Raw genomic sequence first — 19,367 nt, 5'->3', positions numbered from 1 at the left:
AAATCTATTCATGAACTGAGATGTAGGACTTTTTTTGGGCTCTGTAATAAAATTTCTGCTGCTTCATACCCAAAGTAGATGTGACTGGCAAAGAAATTTCATGCAATCATTACATTTTTGCATCAATTTGGCAATTTAATGAAATTTCAAAATTTTTATTTAAAGGAAAAAGGAAAAAAAAAAAAAAAAAGTTTTCATGCCAGAGCAGTAATTTATCAAAATCATTGCAGCACTTAGGATTTATTACGTCTTGCAACATAGTTGGCCTTTATTTTAAAGGTGTTTGTATTATAATGCAGCTTGTGCATGCAGTGAAGCACTGAGTCCAACAACAGGACGTCAGTGAGATCAGCCCGGGGTGGGGTGGGGTGGGGGGTTGGTGGTGGGTAACAGGAAGGTCAGAGGGAGTCAAGATTATAGGAAGCTGATTTGTCTTTTACACTATTCTCCAAATGCAAAGGACAAAAATTAGCCTAATTACTGAGCCCAATTGTAGGGTCGGGGTATGGGGTAAAACATATTTGTCTTCCAGAACATTAGGTGGCAGTGTAGTTGTGTAGCAATACAATCATCACAGCAAGGGCCACTTTAGAAATATGTTCATGCCTACCTCCATATTATAGGTAATGTTAGTTTTGTTTGCCATTTTAGTCTAATCAGTGTAAGTAACTCAAGCGTTTGTGAGAGACAAATATTGTTAGTGTGATGTGAGGGGAAGACGGAGGGAGGAAAGGACGAAGGGAGGGAAGGGCTGATTTCGAGGCTTTGTCCTCATTTCGTCTTGGGCTCCAAGGGCTGTCCAATATATTTCCCACGCAACTTCATTCCTTTAAAATAAAAATACAAATAAATTTGCTTATTAACTTAAGGTGCATTTGAATGATTTATTTCTCTTCAGGAAACAACACAGGGAGTGATGAAATGTAACGGATTTGTGCAGAACCTTTATCATTTCAGTCATGTTATATTACAAGTTTAAAACCCACTGTCCAATCACAGTCATACTGTTTGTATGAAGTGCAAGAATCAAAGTGAAAAGACTATAAATTAAAAAAAGTTGAAACATTTCAGATTATAGTATTTTCCCCAGACTTTTTTATTTTGCCTTCAGAGGTACATCAGAGGACAAAAATAAAAAACCCATCACAGATATACCTCTGATTTTTACACTTTTATTTGCATTAACAGTCCTTCTGCATTGTAAGATCATGCAACACAAGCTGGTTCGCTGCATTCAACAAGCAGATCCTACACAAATCTGAATCCTTACCAAGTGCTCTCTCAAGCTTGCCCATAATCTGGTTGTTTGGGATCGCTTTGCCACATTCATAGTCAGCGATGACCTGAGGCTTCTCATTAATTTTCTGAAAAAGAAAAGCAGAAAAAGAAAAGTCTCATGATTTATTCTGATTACAGAAAAAGAAAATCACTTTAGGGTTTAATCACTCAAGGGTCCAGGAATTCTTTAGTTATACCATAGCATACAGTAAAGAGTAGACTGTTTAAAGCTACTATAACACAGGAAGTAACATTTTCTTGGATGTTCCACAATAGAAAAAGTAACTAAACATATAAAATGTACAATGTGTTTTACTTTAAGAAATAAAATACTTTTACTGTCTGCAATTTTCGGTAGCAAGAGAGAAATAAAGGGCTTCAGGATATGCTGTTATTGGAAAAATAAATAACTTTGAACAAGTAACAAGAACTGAAATAAAGTACAGAACAAGTTATATCTTCACCAGCTAACATAAAGGGGATATATGTAATGGTTACGTACGGTAGCCAGGTCTTTCTGAGTCATTCCCTTTTCTTGGCGGCCTTGCTGGATGACTTTGCCCACCTCCAGCGTCACTCTTTCATGGTGCAGTTCTTCTGTCTCACGGTCCAGTTTAGCAGTGTTCTTGGTCACCAGGTGCTGTTTATTCTGTCCTGCTGCCCCTGAGGTGTTTAAAAAAAACAAACACAGCCTTAATGAGCCGTTAATTATAACAATACAGTTTAAATAATAAAATCACATTTATAATAAAGATTAAGCCTTTATTCACACTGAACCAAGGTTTGTGTGTGAAAACTAGTTCAAGATTTTTTTAAAATCTAGATCAACAAATCTAAGTAAAAGCTTTCAACATATATAAAACATGTATAACAAGCATTTTTAATAGACACACTTACATTTCTTGGTGGTCTCCACTTCTTCTCCACGCCTCTGGGCAGCGTTGATAGCCTGAACGTGTAAAACTGCATTACTAATAGCTCAGAACGGCAACCAAGATATTTATATAATAGTCTGATAAACAAGATAAGTATGTAGAGGAGTTAAATGACACTGAAGCTGAAATGCTGTAATCTACAGTACCAAAGGAAGAGGCAGCAGAAGAAAAAGGTGGCCATTTTAGCCAACTTTAAAGCTCTGTTTCTGGGTTAAACGACCCCTTCATTGCTGCTATGGTGCATATTATGTTTCAGTCATCCTACCTGGCTCAGAAACGAAACATATGTTCTTAAATTCAAATAAACAAATAAATTAATTAATTTTAAAAAATTATAATTTATAGGAGAATTTATACATTTAGGTGTGTGTATATAAATAAATAAATGTGTATATATATATATATATATATATATATATATATATATGAACATATATATTATAATAATAATTATTATTATTATTTATACAGACAAACAATTTTTTTTTAATTGTATATGATTCGGACATTTTAAAAGTGTTTTTGTTATTGTAAGAATATTCTGAATTTTATTGAACTGAATCAAATCATGAGTTTACACAGAACTGGACTAAAAAGTAAAACTGGATTGTTTCTATTCGTGTTAATGACCTTTTAATATTAAACCGACTGTAAATGAAGACTTCAGTATTTTTTTTTTTTACACTGAATTCACATCCTTCACTTTCACCACCAAGTAACTGAGCAGACGTTAAAATATACATTTAACACCTTATTGTTGAAAAATCTTCTTAACATTCGGTACATTTTAGAAAACTCTCCCGTGGACTGAAAACGCCTTTCTACAACCGAAACAAAGCGTTTTTACTTCACAAAAATCCGCCACGGTTCACTAGAATACAACAACAGCATCAGGCAGCACCAGACCCGTTCTCACACACATACACAACTGAATCAGGACTCGTTCACATTACCGTGAATTCGGTCTCACCGAACCGCATCGGAGCACGAGACACGCCACGAGCGCATGCTCAAGTCGGCCTGACTCTCTAACTCCATCGCGCTAAGCTACTTGACTAAATATGGCTCCACTCCGCTAACCTGTTTGGATTTGGCCTGTGCTGAAGACGGGCCCTTCTTCCTCAATACAGTCACCGTGTCCCAGTCGCTCTCCGCCATAGTTTCCAGATAGTGGTTTCCAATAAAAGACTATTTATGGTTATATACAGTAAAAGCTACTAGGTTCTCGGTAACTAGCCAATTTCTCGTTGTGTTTGGGAGTGAAGCAGAAAGGTTGTAGCTTCTTGTCTGTTGGTATAAAAATAAGCCAGCAGCGCCACCTCGCCTTTACTCTACATCATTGCAATCCTGATCAGTTCAATATCGATTTATTCATTAATTTTTAGTCATTACCATCCAGAGAACACACACACACACACACACACACACACACACACACACACACACACACACACACACACACACACACACACACACACACACACACACACACACACACACACACACAGAGCATAATCTGCACATGCACCAGCATGGTAGTAGGAAGGTTAGCATAATATAGCATGGGGTGCAGGAAGAAAAGCAGAGAACCCACACAGAGATGGCAAGAACATGCACAGAAATGATTTTTAGAAGCTTTTAAGGTTTCTGTCTGGTTCATTTCTGTGACTGATCACCCAAAATGGCCAGCTGGTATAAATGTTTATATATGCTAATAAGGCTAATTACCCCAATCTTTCACTTTAGCTTTTATTTTTTTTAGGCCAGACTGTTTATCATATGATTTGCTGTATTATTCTTAAAAACCTTCCATCCACCAATTTCTTTGGAAGAGAAACTAAAAGTAAACAGAATATACAGACATTGTCCGGTTAACGTGTACAATGTATACATCATCATATAATGTATACACAAAACATATACATCATCTCTGATTGCCATGTATGATATTCAGCCCAGTATATATATATATATATAAATGTTTTGTGTTTTGCGTGGATGTGTAATAGATTGCCCAACATCATTCTTACTATGCCACTAATCATTTCATTGGTAAAATAATTTCATTGATAGATATATTCTTTTAGCTCTCACATCTAAATATAAGCACCATCACTGTATATGGGGCTTGTGTCATTGTAGTGTACTGAGAATTACTGGTAGCCCTATTTAAACACCAATAACCTTGGTAATAATTGATACAGGAAGCTTTTTCTAAAGCCGCATTTTGTCTCAAACATAAATTATGTTCTGTAGTAGTTTTTAGGAACACACATCTTGAGGACTCCCTGAACCTCGAGACACAAAAAGAGTCCCAAATCATCAAAGATCTCACACTATATTTTACACTTCTTTTATGTTGTGTTAAAAGTAAATAGTAAAGGGGTTTTACCTCACAGACTATATATAGCATGTCTGATGGAGAAAGACAAGACAGTATGAGTGATCTATATCATCATTTTTATTTCAGCCATCCTTGTGTTTATATGCCGACATGAAACATTTCCAGAGTGGCTAAGCTTATCCTAAACAGAAGCACATTACCTGAACTTTCATCAGTATAACATAATTCTGGATCCACAGAGATCAAAACCTAAAGATCTGATAGTATTCATTAGGATTGAAAGGTCTTGGAATGAATCAATGGTTTAATGCTTTGGTCAGGGATACAGTCAACTTCTTATAATTACACAGTTCAAATACATCAATAACATCCATTGACACTCGTATGGTTATTTGTGTTTTTCTTTAGTTACGAATGTTTAAAGGAATTTGTGAGGACATGGAAACACAAATCAAAGAAATTAGAAACCATTTAATATTAATATAAAACTAAGTACTAAATTAAACTGAATAATCAGCGTAAACAATTGGTGTTTTTTTTTTTTTTTCCAAGTTACTATGGAGGTTGGCTAAGAAAGATGGCATTTCCAAAACTATACTAGATCAGGTAGTAAATATGGTGAAATTTTATATGACTCGGTTTAAACCTACTATTTAGGACCTTTCCAAACCAACATGGTTTTAGCAACTCTAGCAACGTTTTTTGGAAAATCTTTCTTACTACTCCTTGGAAAACTGGAATATTGAATGTCAGTGCAAACGATTCCACATTTCTGAATTAATCATATTCCACTGAGGGGGAAAAATGAAATGGAACAATTATGCTTTCACTATTAATATCATCTACAGACACATCTGCGTCTCTTTAATTCAAACTTGATGCAAAGGTTTTTAAAATGAACAAGCTGTAATGGTCTATAAAGGGAACATTATTAAGAGAATTAAAAGGATTTTTTCCCCATATTCTCTGATGCCCTATTTCTATTATCTTTCTCTATTTACATTTTCATCCCAAAAGTGTGCCAAACTCAAATACTTTACACACACCCATTGTCAGCATGTGTGTATGGAATAATCAAATTTTGCAACAACAAAAAAAACAAGTGTTGCTCCCATTGGTGTGGTTGTGTGTACATAAATTTGCTTATGTCCTAGAAACCACTGAGTGTACAGTATGTGTGTGCGCGCGTGCGTGTGTGTGTCTGTGTTTTACTGCAACATCACAGTCCAATCGGCCCCTGCATTGATGCCAGGTTTGTGCAATGTTAACACTGATGCTTCCGAATCAAAATCAAACTCCACAGCAGACTCTGCACCATCTAGGAAAATCATGGATAATATTATACATAATATTAATGATTTTAACAAGCTGATTGACTTTTGCAATTACATGCTATTTAGTCACTTCGTCTAATGGAATCATATCGCAGTTTTAAAAGGAGTTGAATCTCAGCCTCGCCTCCTGTCAGCATATGTAGCAAAATTTGAAACAGCTGTGGCACTTGGAAGCCCATCATATTATTATTAGATTATTATCTTTAAACCACAAACATAGCTGTAAAATATTCACCATAAATTGGCATTACACAAAATGGTATTTTAGTTATCCTTGAATGTCACGTATAAATCTAAATTGTGTTTTGCTTAATGCACCAGACTCTGTACAGTGGAAAATATGTGACCACGTTCCCTAAAGCACATTTTTGACAGAGCTCTTTTTGTCAGGATTGTAATACAGCGTAAAGAAGCTAGAAAGAGTCAACCAGAACCCGAAAACACACTGACCTGCAGTCTTCAAGGAAACAGAAGACGGACGAGTGGCTCCAATTATAATCACCTTCTCTATCCATGCTGCTGTGGTGAACTTGGAGTCTGGAGCCAGATTACTGAGGAGCAAAAGAATAAGTCATAACTCATGGAAGAAACAAATAAACAAAAACTACAACAATTAGAACAAGATGGAAATTGTGGGATGGAACTGTTCACACTACAACAAAATAAACAGCACATAAGGGACAGACCGGTTCAAACTACAACCTGAACAGCCGATGAGGGACAGAACAGTTCAAGAGGGACAGAACAGTTCAAACTACAACAACATGAAGAGCTCAGCTCAGAAGGGACAAAATGGTTTAAAATGAAACAACATGAACAGTCGATGAGGGAAAGAATGGTTTAACTACAACAACATGAACAGCCTATAAGGAAAAGAACAGCTCAATTTACAAAAACATGAAATACCAATGAAGAATGGAAAAGCTCAAAGCAAAACAACACAAAACAGAGGAGGAAAAGAATAACTCATAAGGTACAAAAATACTACAACATTGTGAGTAGCCCAAAAATGATAAAACATGTCAAACTACAACGTGAACAGCCTATATGGGACAGAACAGTTCAAAAAACAAGAGAGAACAGCCAATAAGTGAGCAAAGAGACCAAGAATAACTCATAATGAAACACTCTGAGCAGCCCAAAATGACAGATTATTTCAAACTACAACATGAACAACACATGAAGACATGGTAAAAGTACAATGTGAAAACAACCAGGAGGACTCGTCCATAATAGTTAAAACCACATCAAACCAACAGCCCATAAGCGACAAGATGTAATCTGACATCAGATAAATAAATGACTGAATCCTTTAAGACTACGAGGATCGGAACGCTTTCCTCTGAAATATGTACGTGAAGAATTAATTCACTGTTCCTCATGTTATATATGTTATATTTTCAGAGAGAACAATATATCAGTGTGCTGACAAAGGACTGAAATGCACACCTGGAGCTAAGTACGTTATCAGAGAAGAGAAGCTGCCTGTGGATAAACTGCTTTTCTTTTTCAAAGTTGAAGGTATGGAAATCATCAACGTAGAGCTCTCCTTCAGCTGTGGCCTAGAAAAAAGGACAGGGGATTTTGAAATACTTTTTTTGTTCTGTTGCTGGTACAATTCACATCATTAATCTTTTATGATGTAGCACAAAACCTCTGAAACAAAACTAGAGCATCCCGTTTTAGTGAGTATACCTGAGCACTCAATGCTACGTAAAGGGTGTAAGGGTCATTGTCCATGCAGGAGGAGGATCTTCTGATGCGGTCCTTCCTGCTGATGATGGATCCACCACGTTGAAACACTGGGATCTACGAAGAAAAGACGACATTTTTGAAAGAGGCCAAGTTTACACAATACACACAATTGGCACTGTAGAGGTTTCTAAGCCTAAAGGCAATATTATGGGTTTAAACTGTGCAATAATAAAATAAAGATTGTAAATAATTCCAGAAAATATAAAATTCTATGTAAACTGACATTTTGTTTTATGTCAGCTGTTAATTTAATCCTATTTAATCCTAGCATTTGCTTTATAAACAGGATTGTAACTAATCTAATAATTTTCTTCCACTTATAATAATTTTATGTCTGTAGTTTTGATCCAGCAAAAGAAAGTTGATTGGTTGACGGAAAAGTTGGAAAAACTGTCGGTTTGTTGACTTATGCAGTAATGAGGTGTAGATTAGTGTTAATTTCGTCACCTATTTTTAATTTAGTCTTAGTCTTAGTCTTGTGCCAAATGTCCTTGTTAGTTTTAGTCATATTTAGTCATTCACATATCTTTTTTGTTAGTCAAGTTTTAGTCGACTAAAAGTCTTTTAATTTTAGTCTAGTTTTAGTCAAAAAATTGTAGTCTTTTTTTTTTTTAAATAACATTATTACTGAGATTATTACTGATAAACATTTCAGTAAAAAAAGTGTCTCATGTTTCACTCGAATTTGACTGCACATCACATTTTTTACTTCATTGATACTCCTTTTAATCGTAATGCAAAGACCGGTCATCGGGACATAAGCTGTCACGTACAATAAAAGAGCCTGCGCAGCGACAGGAAATATAATTTAACACGAAAAGCCTGCCTAGAGGGTGGACTTGCGCTCAGGATTTATTTTTGAGCGGCATTTGGACGAATTGTTTCTACGCACGCACTAAACAGCGCGAAGCCGTGAACTCGTTGTGAATATTTTAAAGGCGTAACAGCTGATGAAAAAGCAGAGACAATTGTAGACGAAAATGAAGAGAGATTTTATCTTAGTTTTTATTTTATACAAAACATTTTCGTCTCGTCTTTTTTCGTCAACAATAATGCATGTTAATTTAGTCTTAGTCAGCGTTTTTGGACAGTGGTGCAGTCTTGTCATCGTCTCGTCTTAGTCATGAAAAAAAAGGTTGTTGACGAACATATTTCGTCTCGTCTCATCTGACGAAATTAACACTAGTGTAGATGGCAGTAGTATTATGTTCTGGCAAAAAAAACAAACAAAGAAAAAAAAACTGTAGTATTTAACTATCCAGTTATTCACTATTCACTACTATTTACTTACTGAGCTCATGGTGACCGGAATGTGGAGATTCTGAGCCCCTTCGTGTTTTTGTAATGTGTGAACATCGTACCAAACCTGTGAAATAATAACGGAATACTATTAAAAAAACAAAATAATTTAATTTATTTAAATAATTATATAAAATTGAGTGAGTTTAATCTTTCACACAATTTTCTTGAGAGTGAGATTATACCTAAATTATAGCAGCTTCTGAGTGTAGAAGAGTACCATCAAACAAATGTGTTGAATGCATGCTTATATTGTGAATAAGACAATCTTTGTGATTACAGCAGCAGTTCCTATGTACAGATCTACACCATCCTGAGATCCTGAGATTATCCACTGAAGCAAGGGTGAGACTTGGTGAAAAACGTTAATATTAATATGAATATTAATATATTAATAATATGAATATTAATATACCTCTCCTTTCCCAGGCAAGTAGGCTGTGATGCTCTTTGCGCCCTCGTCAGTAACAGGGTGGACAAGCAGGTCTTTACCTGTTAAAGATGACAAGTGAAATGTTTATTAGAAATGACAGAAATTATTATTTGTCCTTAGTGGCAACCTGGCACAGTTTGTTATTACTCACCAATTAAATACTCATTCTCGATGGCAAATGTGGCTGGATCTTCAGGATATTCAACCCACAGAGCCCTGGGTTTGAACAAAGGAATGCAGACAAAGAGAGAGAGAAAGAGAGAGAGAGAGAGAGAGAGAGAGAGAGAGAGAGAGAGAGAGAGAGAGAGAGAGAGAGAGAGAGAGAAATAAGATTGAGATTAGATTAAATTAGAGAGAGATTAAATCTAAAATAAGTTAAGCTAGAAAAATTCTCAAATAGGATATCTGTAGTAGTGACAGTTGTAAACAATTGGTGTACATTTAAAAAGTATAAAAACAGATATATGTATATAAGATTATTTTATGTTATTTGACTATCATGTAGAAAATGTATGTCCAATCTCACCACAGCTACTATGATCTACAATACTAAATGAATGTAAAAATAAAAGTGCACTAGTGATGAACAGTGGTGAAGAGTTCCTTAAACCTTAATGTGCATGCACCAAGCTGTAAAATGTGTGTCAAAATAGCACACCAATGATAACTAAAGTACTTATTATTAACTAAGCTATTACTGTTACTATAACTAAGCTTACTATTTATTATAGTCGGATGCAGTTTTAGATGTAGCCCATACTGGTATACTGTATTGTAATCTATTTTAAAACATCTGGTTGGAAACACTCTTTTCATAAACTGAAATAAATCTACATGTCACATAGAGTGACCCACCTCATAACCGGCTGTCCGGTGCGATATGCATTATAGAAGAGCTGGTACCAGTACGGCAGTAATCTATATCTCTGTTGTATCACTTCTCTGATCAGGGCAGTGTTTTCTGGCCCAAAGAGCCAGGGTTCACGCCGTGGGGTGTCCAAGTGGGCATGACTACGAAAAAATGGCTGGTATGCACCGGCCTGGTACCAACGCACCAACAACTCAGCGCTCGGATGCTTAAAGAAACCACCGACATCAGCTAAAGGGAGCAATGAGAGTCGTTATTTTATTTACATATTATGTAGAAATCATAACATATATAGACCAGATGCTTATAAAACCATACAGAGAAATGTAATGCTGTGTAATACGGTAATTATTATTAGTAAAATATGCATCATGCTAAACATGCTTATATCTTCTTATAAATATAAAGAATGTTCACCTTATTTCTAAAAACAAACATTTGGTGCCACTAATAAATATCGTGGCTGTACGGTAAATTATTTTTTATTATTAAATCAGATAGTCGTATCCATCTAGTTTTTACCTCCACAAAAAGAAATGCCCACAAGGCCCAGACTCAAACACATGGGGATGGACATCTTCAGATGTCCCCATTCAGCTGCATTGTCTCCTGTCCATATGGCCCCTGAAAAGAGTAATAAGACAAAGAATAAGCAAAGAGGTACAAAGAAAACCAGTAGAGAAGTACAGAAAAACACTTTCTAAATCTCACCATAGCGCTGGGATCCTGCAAAAAAGGCCCTGGAGAGAACAAATGGTCTCTCTGTACCACCAGAGCGCTGGATCAAGCCTTCAGCGGTTGCCATATGCTAAAGGTTAAAGAATAAAACCATAAACAGAAAGCTAATGAAACTCTGAAACTCTATCTTTATCCTAGCTAACATAAACTATATGTAAACTATTAGCTAATATTGTTTATTTTTTCTACATCATTACAATTCACCTGTTCACCTAATGAAGATCCGGCCACATCATATTTCACATTGCATATTTTATACTGGGTCTATACTGGGTTTTATACTAGTCTATACTGCAGCAGTACATACTACATAATACATAATATTCATCATACTTCTATTAAATATGTGAGAGTTGTTATGTAGTTGATTGCACAGTCATGTACAGACTAGCTGTTGGTAAAATTTACCTCAGAATTACCGCAGACTACTTCACTTCCTTCACGTATAGCGTTTTTTCACAGCTATTTTGACCAGAGTGTGTTCACTTTTAAAAGTTTAATTAAAAAACCTTTACATGAGGTTGATGACATGTTTTAAAGTAATTAAAACCAGGTTCAATCTTAATTTGGAACAGGAGTTGCAGTGTCAATACAGTAAAAGTGCAATACAGCTAGTTTCAGTTTCAAGCTAACTAGCACAGCTGGTTAAGAATGAAAAAACTTCTGAGGAAAAAAAATATTAATATTAAATGTCAATTTCTTAGTAGAGGGGGGTATGGTGGCTTAGTGGTTAGCACGTTCGCCTCACACCTCCAGGGTCGGGGTTCGATTCCCGCCTCCACCTTGTGTGTGTGGAGTTTGCATGTTCTCCCCGTGCCTCAGGGGGTTTCCTCCGGGTGCTCCGGTTTCCTCCCCCGGTCCAAAGACATGCATGGTAGGTTGATTGGCATCTCTGGAAAATTGTCCCTAGTGTGTGAGTGCGTGAGTGAATGAGAGTGTGTGTGTGCCCTGTGATGGGTTGGCACTCCGTCCAGGGTGTATCCTGCCTTGATGCCCAATGACGCCTGAGATAGGCACAGGCTCCCCGTGACCCGAGGTAGTTCGGATAAGCGGTAGAAGATGAATGAATGAATGAATGAATTTCTTAGTAATCAACCCAGTCACAACAACAGCTAAAAAAACAGCAGGCTAGGTAACTATTTAATGTTGCTAATATTTGTCAGTTAGCAGTGTCAGTAAATTAGCTGAGGTGATTATTTCAGTTATGAGCAACATTTTCATGAAAATATCATAGCCTATAAAGAATCATGGTGTTTATTGGTAGTTTCTATAAGTGTTGTTTCTTAATACTTTGGCTTTTGCCTTTTTTTTTTGTATCTTTGGCTTTTAATTTTGAAAGGCAAGACAAAATTTAAATAAAGTTTATTACATTTTGGTGAGATTTAATGAGGTCTATAGATAATATGCCATTTTAACCAAAACCAATAATATGGTTGTAAATTTGGTTATAATTTTCAGTTTTCTCTGCTTCCTCCTGATCTCTCACCCTAAACGCTGAATTTGATTACTGATTATGACCAGATGTGTTAATGTGTTTGCCCTTCTTACCACATACAACCCATAGAGGTTGTGCACTTCTCTGTTCTCCCAGCTGCCAAGCAGCGCGTCTTTGTGCATGGTCACCTCTGGCCCATTAAACACAGATGGTTCGTTCATATCGTTCCACGTATAAAGGTTCTCCATGGAACCCTATCCAGAGGAACAAAGAACACACAGCTGTTCTAATCTAATATTCACATTTCAATGCATATCAATAGGTTCCGATAATATGCATTATAATGAGTTTTTTTTAGGAAAGAATAAAAAGAGCGAATTTTACTCTTTGTAGGAGCGATAAAATAACAGCTTCCTACCTTGTACTGGTCGTAGGCAAACTGGCTGGCCCACCAGGCTCTCATCTCGGGGTTGGTGAAGTCGGGATATCCCGCACTTCCTTCAAAAGAAGAACAGAACTTGATTTGGTTCTCTATTTAAGTGAAGAGCTATTGATTTATAATAACAGGACTGTACATATAAAGGTGATCTAACCAACCTGGCCAGCACCAGCCTTCATAGTCTGCACCGTCTTTGCTCTTGACATAAAGGTTCTTGGAGCGAATTTCATTGTGAATCCTGTACCCACTGTCCACTTTGATGTGAGGGTCTACTATGGTGACCATCTGAAGAAATATTATTATACCTTATTATATTTCATCCCACGCTGCTTCTGAACTCTTCAATCTGGTTGGTCACAAAGCATTGAATAATTTTCTACACAATGCCGCCTTGCCAACTCACCTTGCGCCTCTTTTCCATGAGCCCCTGTAGCATTTCTTTTGGTTGTGGGAACTTTTGAGGGTCCCAGGTGAAGTACCGTTTGCCATCAGTGTGCTCAATGTCCAACCAGATGAAGTCAAGGGGGATGTCGTGCTCATCAAATCCTTGATCCACAGCTTTTACATCTTCCTGATCGTTGTAGTTCCAACGACACTGATGGTATCCAAGAGTGGATAGAGGAGGGAAGGCCTGAGTGCCTAGAACAGCAATGAGAGAAAGAGAGATTACTGTGTCTGTGTTTCTACTAATTATCTGCATAAAAAATAGACAAGACTATTAACACCTGAAAAACATAAAGACAAGACTATAAACAAAATACAAAATACAATTTCCTCTCAGGCTTTGCATGAGACATACTTCAGAGAATTATTCTTTGAATATCAGCCACAACAAGTGCCATTCCCACTGTACATGCAAATTAGTGCTTAGTGATTAGTGTTAGTTTGGATCTTAATTAGGGGTGTGTAAAATTTTGCACTATAATGCTCTTAGTAGTAGTTTTCTCTGTGTATGCACTATTTCTAAATATACCACATACCAATGGTTATAAAATGGCATAACGTTTTGCACCCTAAATGTGATGAAATTACAACATACAAGCAAAATACAATACATTTTCAGTGGGGGAAAAAATCCAAAAGACAAATAAAAAAAAATCTTTATAACTGGGGATGTGGCTATATTTCCTGCATTTGGCTGTATTTCCATATACATAAATATACACATGGACATACGTATATGCATATGCACTTGGGTTACACGCTCATGTGTGTGTGTACCTGTTAGTGAGGCGTATTGTGTGAAAACGTCACTCGGTGTTGGTCCGAGCATGATGAAGACATCGATGATGCCACTCTCCGAGATCCAGCGCACATCTGTCTGTGGGACTTCACCTGAACTCTGGACAAAATCCAGCATCTCACCAAAGACTGTCTGCAACCATAAATACACGTCCACCCACACACACAAACACACAGTATTACATTTCACAGTGTAATAAAATTCCACAAGTGTGTAGAAGCACAAAGCCCTTGTCTCTCACCACAGTGCTAGAGGAGATGTCCACCCAAGTCTCGGCTGCATTTAACCAGAAGACTCCCATGGTGCGCTGAGCATTGTGGGATATGAGAACAGGCACAGAGCCATAAAGGGCCATGGGGTTGTGTAGCTCGTACTGGAACACATCCAGGTTATAAAGCCTATACGGGTCACTCCCACTAAAAGCACACAATGAACCAGAGCACATTTAACCAACAAGAGCACAAATTATTTCTTCTCTTTGTCTCAAAGGGAGTAAAACACAAGCAGAACACTTACTCTGTGTTTTTCAGTTTGAGAGTGTCCGCGTGCTCGGGAATACCGTAAACATGTTCCACGGCCGGAAAAGAGAAGTCTAGGCTAATGGAGGTTGGACCTGTATGAGCAGAGTATAAAGGGGCAGAGAATAGTCACCATAATAAGGTTGTATTTTACTTACATGATGAATAGTTAGTGTGAAATCTACTTTTTAAAATAATCAGTGAGTAAATGTATGCAGTAATGCAGGGTTTATAGTGATCACCATTGGGCTTTGAGTCACTGTGGGTTTTAAATGTCTCTTCCCACATGCCAGGCTTCTCTTCCTCTTCTATCTTTTCACCCTGAAATAGATAAACAGATGGCAAACAGACAGATAGACAGATTGGTAATCAAAGAGATAGACAGGCAGACAGACAGGTTTTTAAAAAGACAGGAAGACAGACAGACAGACAGATAATCAAACAGATAGACAGACAATTTTTTATAAAGACAGGAAGACAGACAGACAGACAGACGATTAAAAATATAGGAAGACAGATGCAGCAATAGACACAGGCAGACAGACAGTTTATTGGACAGATAGACAGATAGAGAGGTAGAAAGACAGGCATATAAATATGTAGTCAGTAAATAAATATAGAAAGACAGAGAGACAGACACACAAGCAGCTACTCCACATAAAATGAAATGGAGTAAATGCATTTCAGAGTTAGAGGGAAATATGAACCAAGAGCGTAAACTTGAACCACTTCATACCAGTTTCATACCTTATCACCTGCATCCTCTGCATTCTCCGATCCACCAGCTCCCTCTGTGTCTTGTTTACTGAAACACACACACACACACACACACACACACATCGTCAATTAACATGATAAAACAGATCACAGCCCATATCTTTATTCTTAATACTCCATTTTGTATTCAGTTAAAAAAAAGTGAAGTGAAAAGCCTTAAAGAAGCAGTTTGGAATGTGTCATAAGATTTGATGCCTGTGATGCTACATGCTCAATGTCTCAAAGAAAAGTGACAGAATTACACAGCTGTTTTGGCAGAGGGGAGTGGGGCTAATTTTTGGATAAAACTTGTAATCAGAAAGTAAATCTAATTTACCCCAAAATGACATTACAGATGTGTTTTCTCCAATGTATTTTTAAATGATTTAAAATCTAAGAAAATGACTTTTTATTATAAAAAAAAAAAAAAAGAAATTACAAAAGGCCACCGTTTTATATTCAGACCCCATTTACACTCTGGATTAACATGCCATTGGTTGTCTCAATACCTCATTTATGTATCTACACCTCTTTTTTTTTTTTTTATGACCATGAAACACGTTAATGCAAAGTATGAATTCACCGTCTGACAAATTTGACTGCAATAAAGTGACACACAGACATGCACAGAAGATCACACAACACCGCAAAGACATTACCTAGAGAACACGCTCTTGATCGAGTCCCACATGCTACCGAATGTGCTTGTTATTTTATGAGAAATGCTGGAGAGAAAGGAGAGAGAGAGAGTGAGAGAGAGAGAGAGAGTGAGAGAGAGTGAGAGAGAGACAGACAGAGAGACAGACGGAGAGAGAGAGACCAGGAAAGGAAAGGAGGTAAAATAAAGCAGGGGAAAAAAAAAAAGGAAAAGAAATGGAGAGATTTTATGAGACTTTATATTAAGGTAAACATTTCAGCATACTGCAGAAGTATTAGAGGGTGCTTTTGTAGGAAACAATTTTTTTTTGATTCACCGATGATATTTTACCCGAAGGACATGCAAAAATAACCTTAGACATTCAGACATTCTTAAAACTACAAGATTCTAATATTTAAATGTTAATAGTGCTCGAGACCTAGACCTTTGTTTTATGAAGCATTAAACTCCGTGTTCACTAACAGGTACCGACTGATGGAGAAGCTTTGATTAATTGAGCTGTGATTATTCAGAGAGATTAATGGGTAACTCACGTGTCTTTACGCAAACGCAGGTGCTCAAAAGCCAGCAGGCCGCGGGAATTGAGGGACAGCAGCACCTCAGGGCCATCCACAATGTCGAGGCGGAATGGTTGGGCGCTGACGATCAGCCGCTGTTGGTCTGCACCCAGAGAGAGCACCACACTGTTCTTGTCCTGAGATACCACCATCATGCTAAAACCACACAGAGGAGAAAGCACAAGTCCCCAAAAAATTCACAGTTCATTATGAGCAAAGAAAAAAGTCTTGAAAATGCTGTTTTGATTGATCGATATGACCCAAGCGACTTAAAACCTTAATCCACATGTCACTTGACTCACGGTTTGGTAGTAGGATCAGCGACAAGGACATCCCGGACCTCATAACGAGGTCGGAGCGGCTTCAGCTCGTTGATTTTAACCCGTGTCATGTTGCCCTGCAGCCTGTACAGCTCCAAAAGCAGACGCACCTACACACACCAGATTATTTGTCTGTTTATGTTATTCTTCTGCTTTAAATTGGTGAGGAAAATAACAGTCTATATCACTTATGTAGTGTACACTAACTGGCCACTTTAATAGGAACAAATACACCTACTTATTAATGTAATCTCTAAACAACGTCCAATCATGTGGCAGCAGAGCAATGCATACAATCATTAAGATCTAGAGGTTAAGTTCATATTTAAATCAAACACCAGACTGAGAAAATGTGTGCTCTCAGTGACTTTAACCGTGACATGGTGGTGGGTATCATATGGGCAGGTTGGAGGATTTCATAAACAGCTTATATCCTGGACGTTTGCAGGGGGAAAAAAATATGATAGAGGTCAGAGGAGAATAGCCAGAGTGGGACAACATAACAGCAAGGGTACGAAAATTTATATAATCACTCTTTACAATGGTGGTGAAAGGAAAGGCTACAGAGGGCACAGGCTCAACGAAACTGGACACGAAAAAAAATGTGAAGGTGAGTGTATATAACAGATATAAGAGTGATCATGTGTAGTGTTCTGACCTTATTATTATCATTAATAAGCTGCAGTGTAATCCTGGAGTCGCTGAGCTCTAAAGTATCTAGCAGAGCTCTGTATGGAGACTGACCTGGCTTCAGCTCCCTCTGACGCCTACACATACACGTATAAACGGGACAAATACAGAACTAATCAGTTACTGTGTGAACATGAAATGGTTAAAGTCAGTTTTTTTTTTACGTGATTTATTTTTCACGCTGACATTTCTTTTCATACTCACTTGCAGAAGGCGCTCTGCTCACATGTTTTGAAGTTACCACGATCCACAGCTTCGACACTGAACCACAGCACCAGCAGAACCATTAGTACTCGTCCCATCCTGTATGATATAAGAAGAAGAGATTACAATCACGAACGTCAGAGATATCAAAATATCTTGTTGTATTTTTTGTTTGATGCAAAAAGAACGGTCAGGATGAACAAAGACGTTACTGTTGTTTACTGTAGTAAGTTCAAAACAAAACTACCCTAATGATTTACACGTACTAGAAAGAGTTAGATATGATATATCTGAACAATTCAGCTATGGTTAGGAAGGCACAACAACGCCTGTACTTCTTGAGGAGTCTTAAGAAAGCTCATCTGTCATTTTTTTATACTCCTCATTCTCTACACATATTGTGCCTTACATATATCTGCACTATTTTATTTATGTGTATCTATATATACCTTACAGTACATTCTGCACACTCATATTACATGCTGTACATATGTTTACATATATAACTATATATATATATATATATATATATATTACATGCTATACATATGTTTATATATATATTACACATACATTTTTTTTTACATTTTATATACCTTTACACACACACACACACACACTATATATATATATATATATATATATATATATATTACATGCTGTACATAGGCTACATATTTATCTGCACTTGTCTATTTGCACAAGTGCTACTCTTTGCACTTCTGGTAGATGCCAAACTTCATTTCGTTACTGTGTACCTGTACTATGCAATGACTTTATCTATCTATCTATCTATCTATCTATCTATCTATCTATCTATCTATCTCTGCTGCATGAAGAAATTTCATGAATGTAATATGCTGAGATGTAAATTATTTGATAGGCGTCTTGATATATAAAACCAAATCACATTTTCTTGTGTTTATGATATAAATTGTATACTGTATGATGACGATGATGAAGATGACCCTAAACAGTCACAGGTATTATAACAGATTGTAAATTGTAAATTATTAGTCTTCGTATAACTGCATTAATAAATCACATGTATAAGTGTTCATATGTCCAGTAATGAGAGAAACGATTCTATCACCTAGTTTACTTGCATGTTTGTTTTCTTCCTTTTAGAAATACAAAGGAAATGACGTCTCTATCAAACGGACCACAACACAAAGCATTACAGCTAATGAGCTCGCTTGAGTATCTAGTGTTATTATTAAGTTGTTAAACTCAAAAACTAGAAACGAGAGACTTATTTCATGACGTGAAATGCATGAGAAAGAAATAAAACAGCGTTAAACGATTATACTTTTTGCGAGAAAATACATATAATCCTATTAAAACGCTGACAATGACAGTGACAGTACCTGTCAATGGAAGGCGCCATATTTGCTGCGATGAACTTTGCCCCAGGATTAGTCACGTGCAAGCGATTTTAGTTTTCTAACCAGAATTAAATTATATACCTGCCTGGAGATTGGATTATTAGTTATATTGTGTTTTTAATGGTTTAAATAAAGCGCATTTAGATTGTATCGCGCTGAATTAAAAATATATATATTT

General features: G+C 36.8%; 2 protein-coding genes across 4 annotated transcripts; both read right to left on the bottom strand.

The window, feature by feature from the left end:
• Positions 1–109: 109 nt before the first annotated feature.
• On the bottom strand, positions 110–3,512 carry LOC132840672 (endothelial differentiation-related factor 1 homolog). 2 transcript variants are annotated; one of them, XM_060862518.1, is made up of 5 exons: positions 3,294–3,512; positions 2,176–2,227; positions 1,781–1,941; positions 1,271–1,364; positions 110–827 (listed from the first exon to the last, which is right to left on the bottom strand). In XM_060862518.1, the coding sequence occupies exons 1-5, from the start codon at positions 3,369–3,371 to the stop codon at positions 772–774; spliced, it is 441 nt and encodes a 146-aa protein (XP_060718501.1). In that variant the 5' UTR covers positions 3,372–3,512; the 3' UTR covers positions 110–771. The 2 variants fall into 2 exon arrangements, with proteins under 2 accessions (XP_060718501.1, XP_060718502.1); XM_060862519.1 differs by lacking the exon at positions 3,294–3,512 and adding an exon at positions 3,167–3,265.
• Positions 3,513–4,659: 1,147 nt separating this feature from the next.
• ganaba (glucosidase II alpha subunit a) lies at positions 4,660–19,311 on the bottom strand. Of its 2 annotated transcripts, XM_060862782.1 has the most exons (25): positions 19,172–19,311; positions 17,805–17,903; positions 17,569–17,677; positions 16,893–17,020; positions 16,567–16,746; positions 16,035–16,100; positions 15,367–15,424; positions 14,862–14,940; positions 14,618–14,714; positions 14,343–14,517; positions 14,080–14,233; positions 13,262–13,497; positions 13,017–13,143; positions 12,838–12,917; positions 12,533–12,673; positions 10,958–11,054; positions 10,769–10,870; positions 10,234–10,477; positions 9,530–9,594; positions 9,361–9,437; positions 8,938–9,012; positions 7,587–7,700; positions 7,341–7,453; positions 6,342–6,442; positions 4,660–5,875 (listed from the first exon to the last, which is right to left on the bottom strand). In XM_060862782.1, the coding sequence occupies exons 1-25, from the start codon at positions 19,189–19,191 to the stop codon at positions 5,766–5,768; spliced, it is 2,847 nt and encodes a 948-aa protein (XP_060718765.1). In that variant the 5' UTR covers positions 19,192–19,311; the 3' UTR covers positions 4,660–5,765. The 2 variants fall into 2 exon arrangements, with proteins under 2 accessions (XP_060718765.1, XP_060718766.1); XM_060862783.1 differs by lacking the exon at positions 16,035–16,100.
• Positions 19,312–19,367: the final 56 nt, after the last annotated feature.

This window comes from Tachysurus vachellii, chromosome 26 (assembly GCF_030014155.1).
Source record: "Tachysurus vachellii isolate PV-2020 chromosome 26, HZAU_Pvac_v1, whole genome shotgun sequence".
NCBI classification, from domain to species: domain Eukaryota; kingdom Metazoa; phylum Chordata; class Actinopteri; order Siluriformes; family Bagridae; genus Tachysurus; species Tachysurus vachellii.
This window is presented reverse-complemented; position numbering and strand designations above follow the sequence as displayed.

Bases quoted from the DNA above. Each gene is read 5' to 3' on its own strand.
- LOC132840672 (XM_060862518.1), bottom strand. From the start codon at position 3,371: ATGGCGGAGAGCGACTGGGACACGGTGACTGTATTGAGGAAGAAGGGC. The intron at 2,228-3,293 runs GTTAGCGGAGTG...TTACACGTTCAG, and splicing joins CACAGGCCAAATCCAAACAG to GCTATCAACGCTGCCCAGAG. The intron at 1,942-2,175 runs GTAAGTGTGTCT...TAAACACCTCAG, and splicing joins AGTGGAGACCACCAAGAAAT to GGGCAGCAGGACAGAATAAA.
- ganaba (XM_060862782.1), bottom strand. From the start codon at position 19,191: ATGGCGCCTTCCATTGACAG. The intron at 14,941-15,366 runs GTATGAAACTGG...TATCTATTTCAG, and splicing joins CAGAGGATGCAGGTGATAAG to GGTGAAAAGATAGAAGAGGA. The intron at 5,876-6,341 runs GTCAGTGTGTTT...TGATTTTCCTAG, and splicing joins TGTTTCCTTGAAGACTGCAG to ATGGTGCAGAGTCTGCTGTG.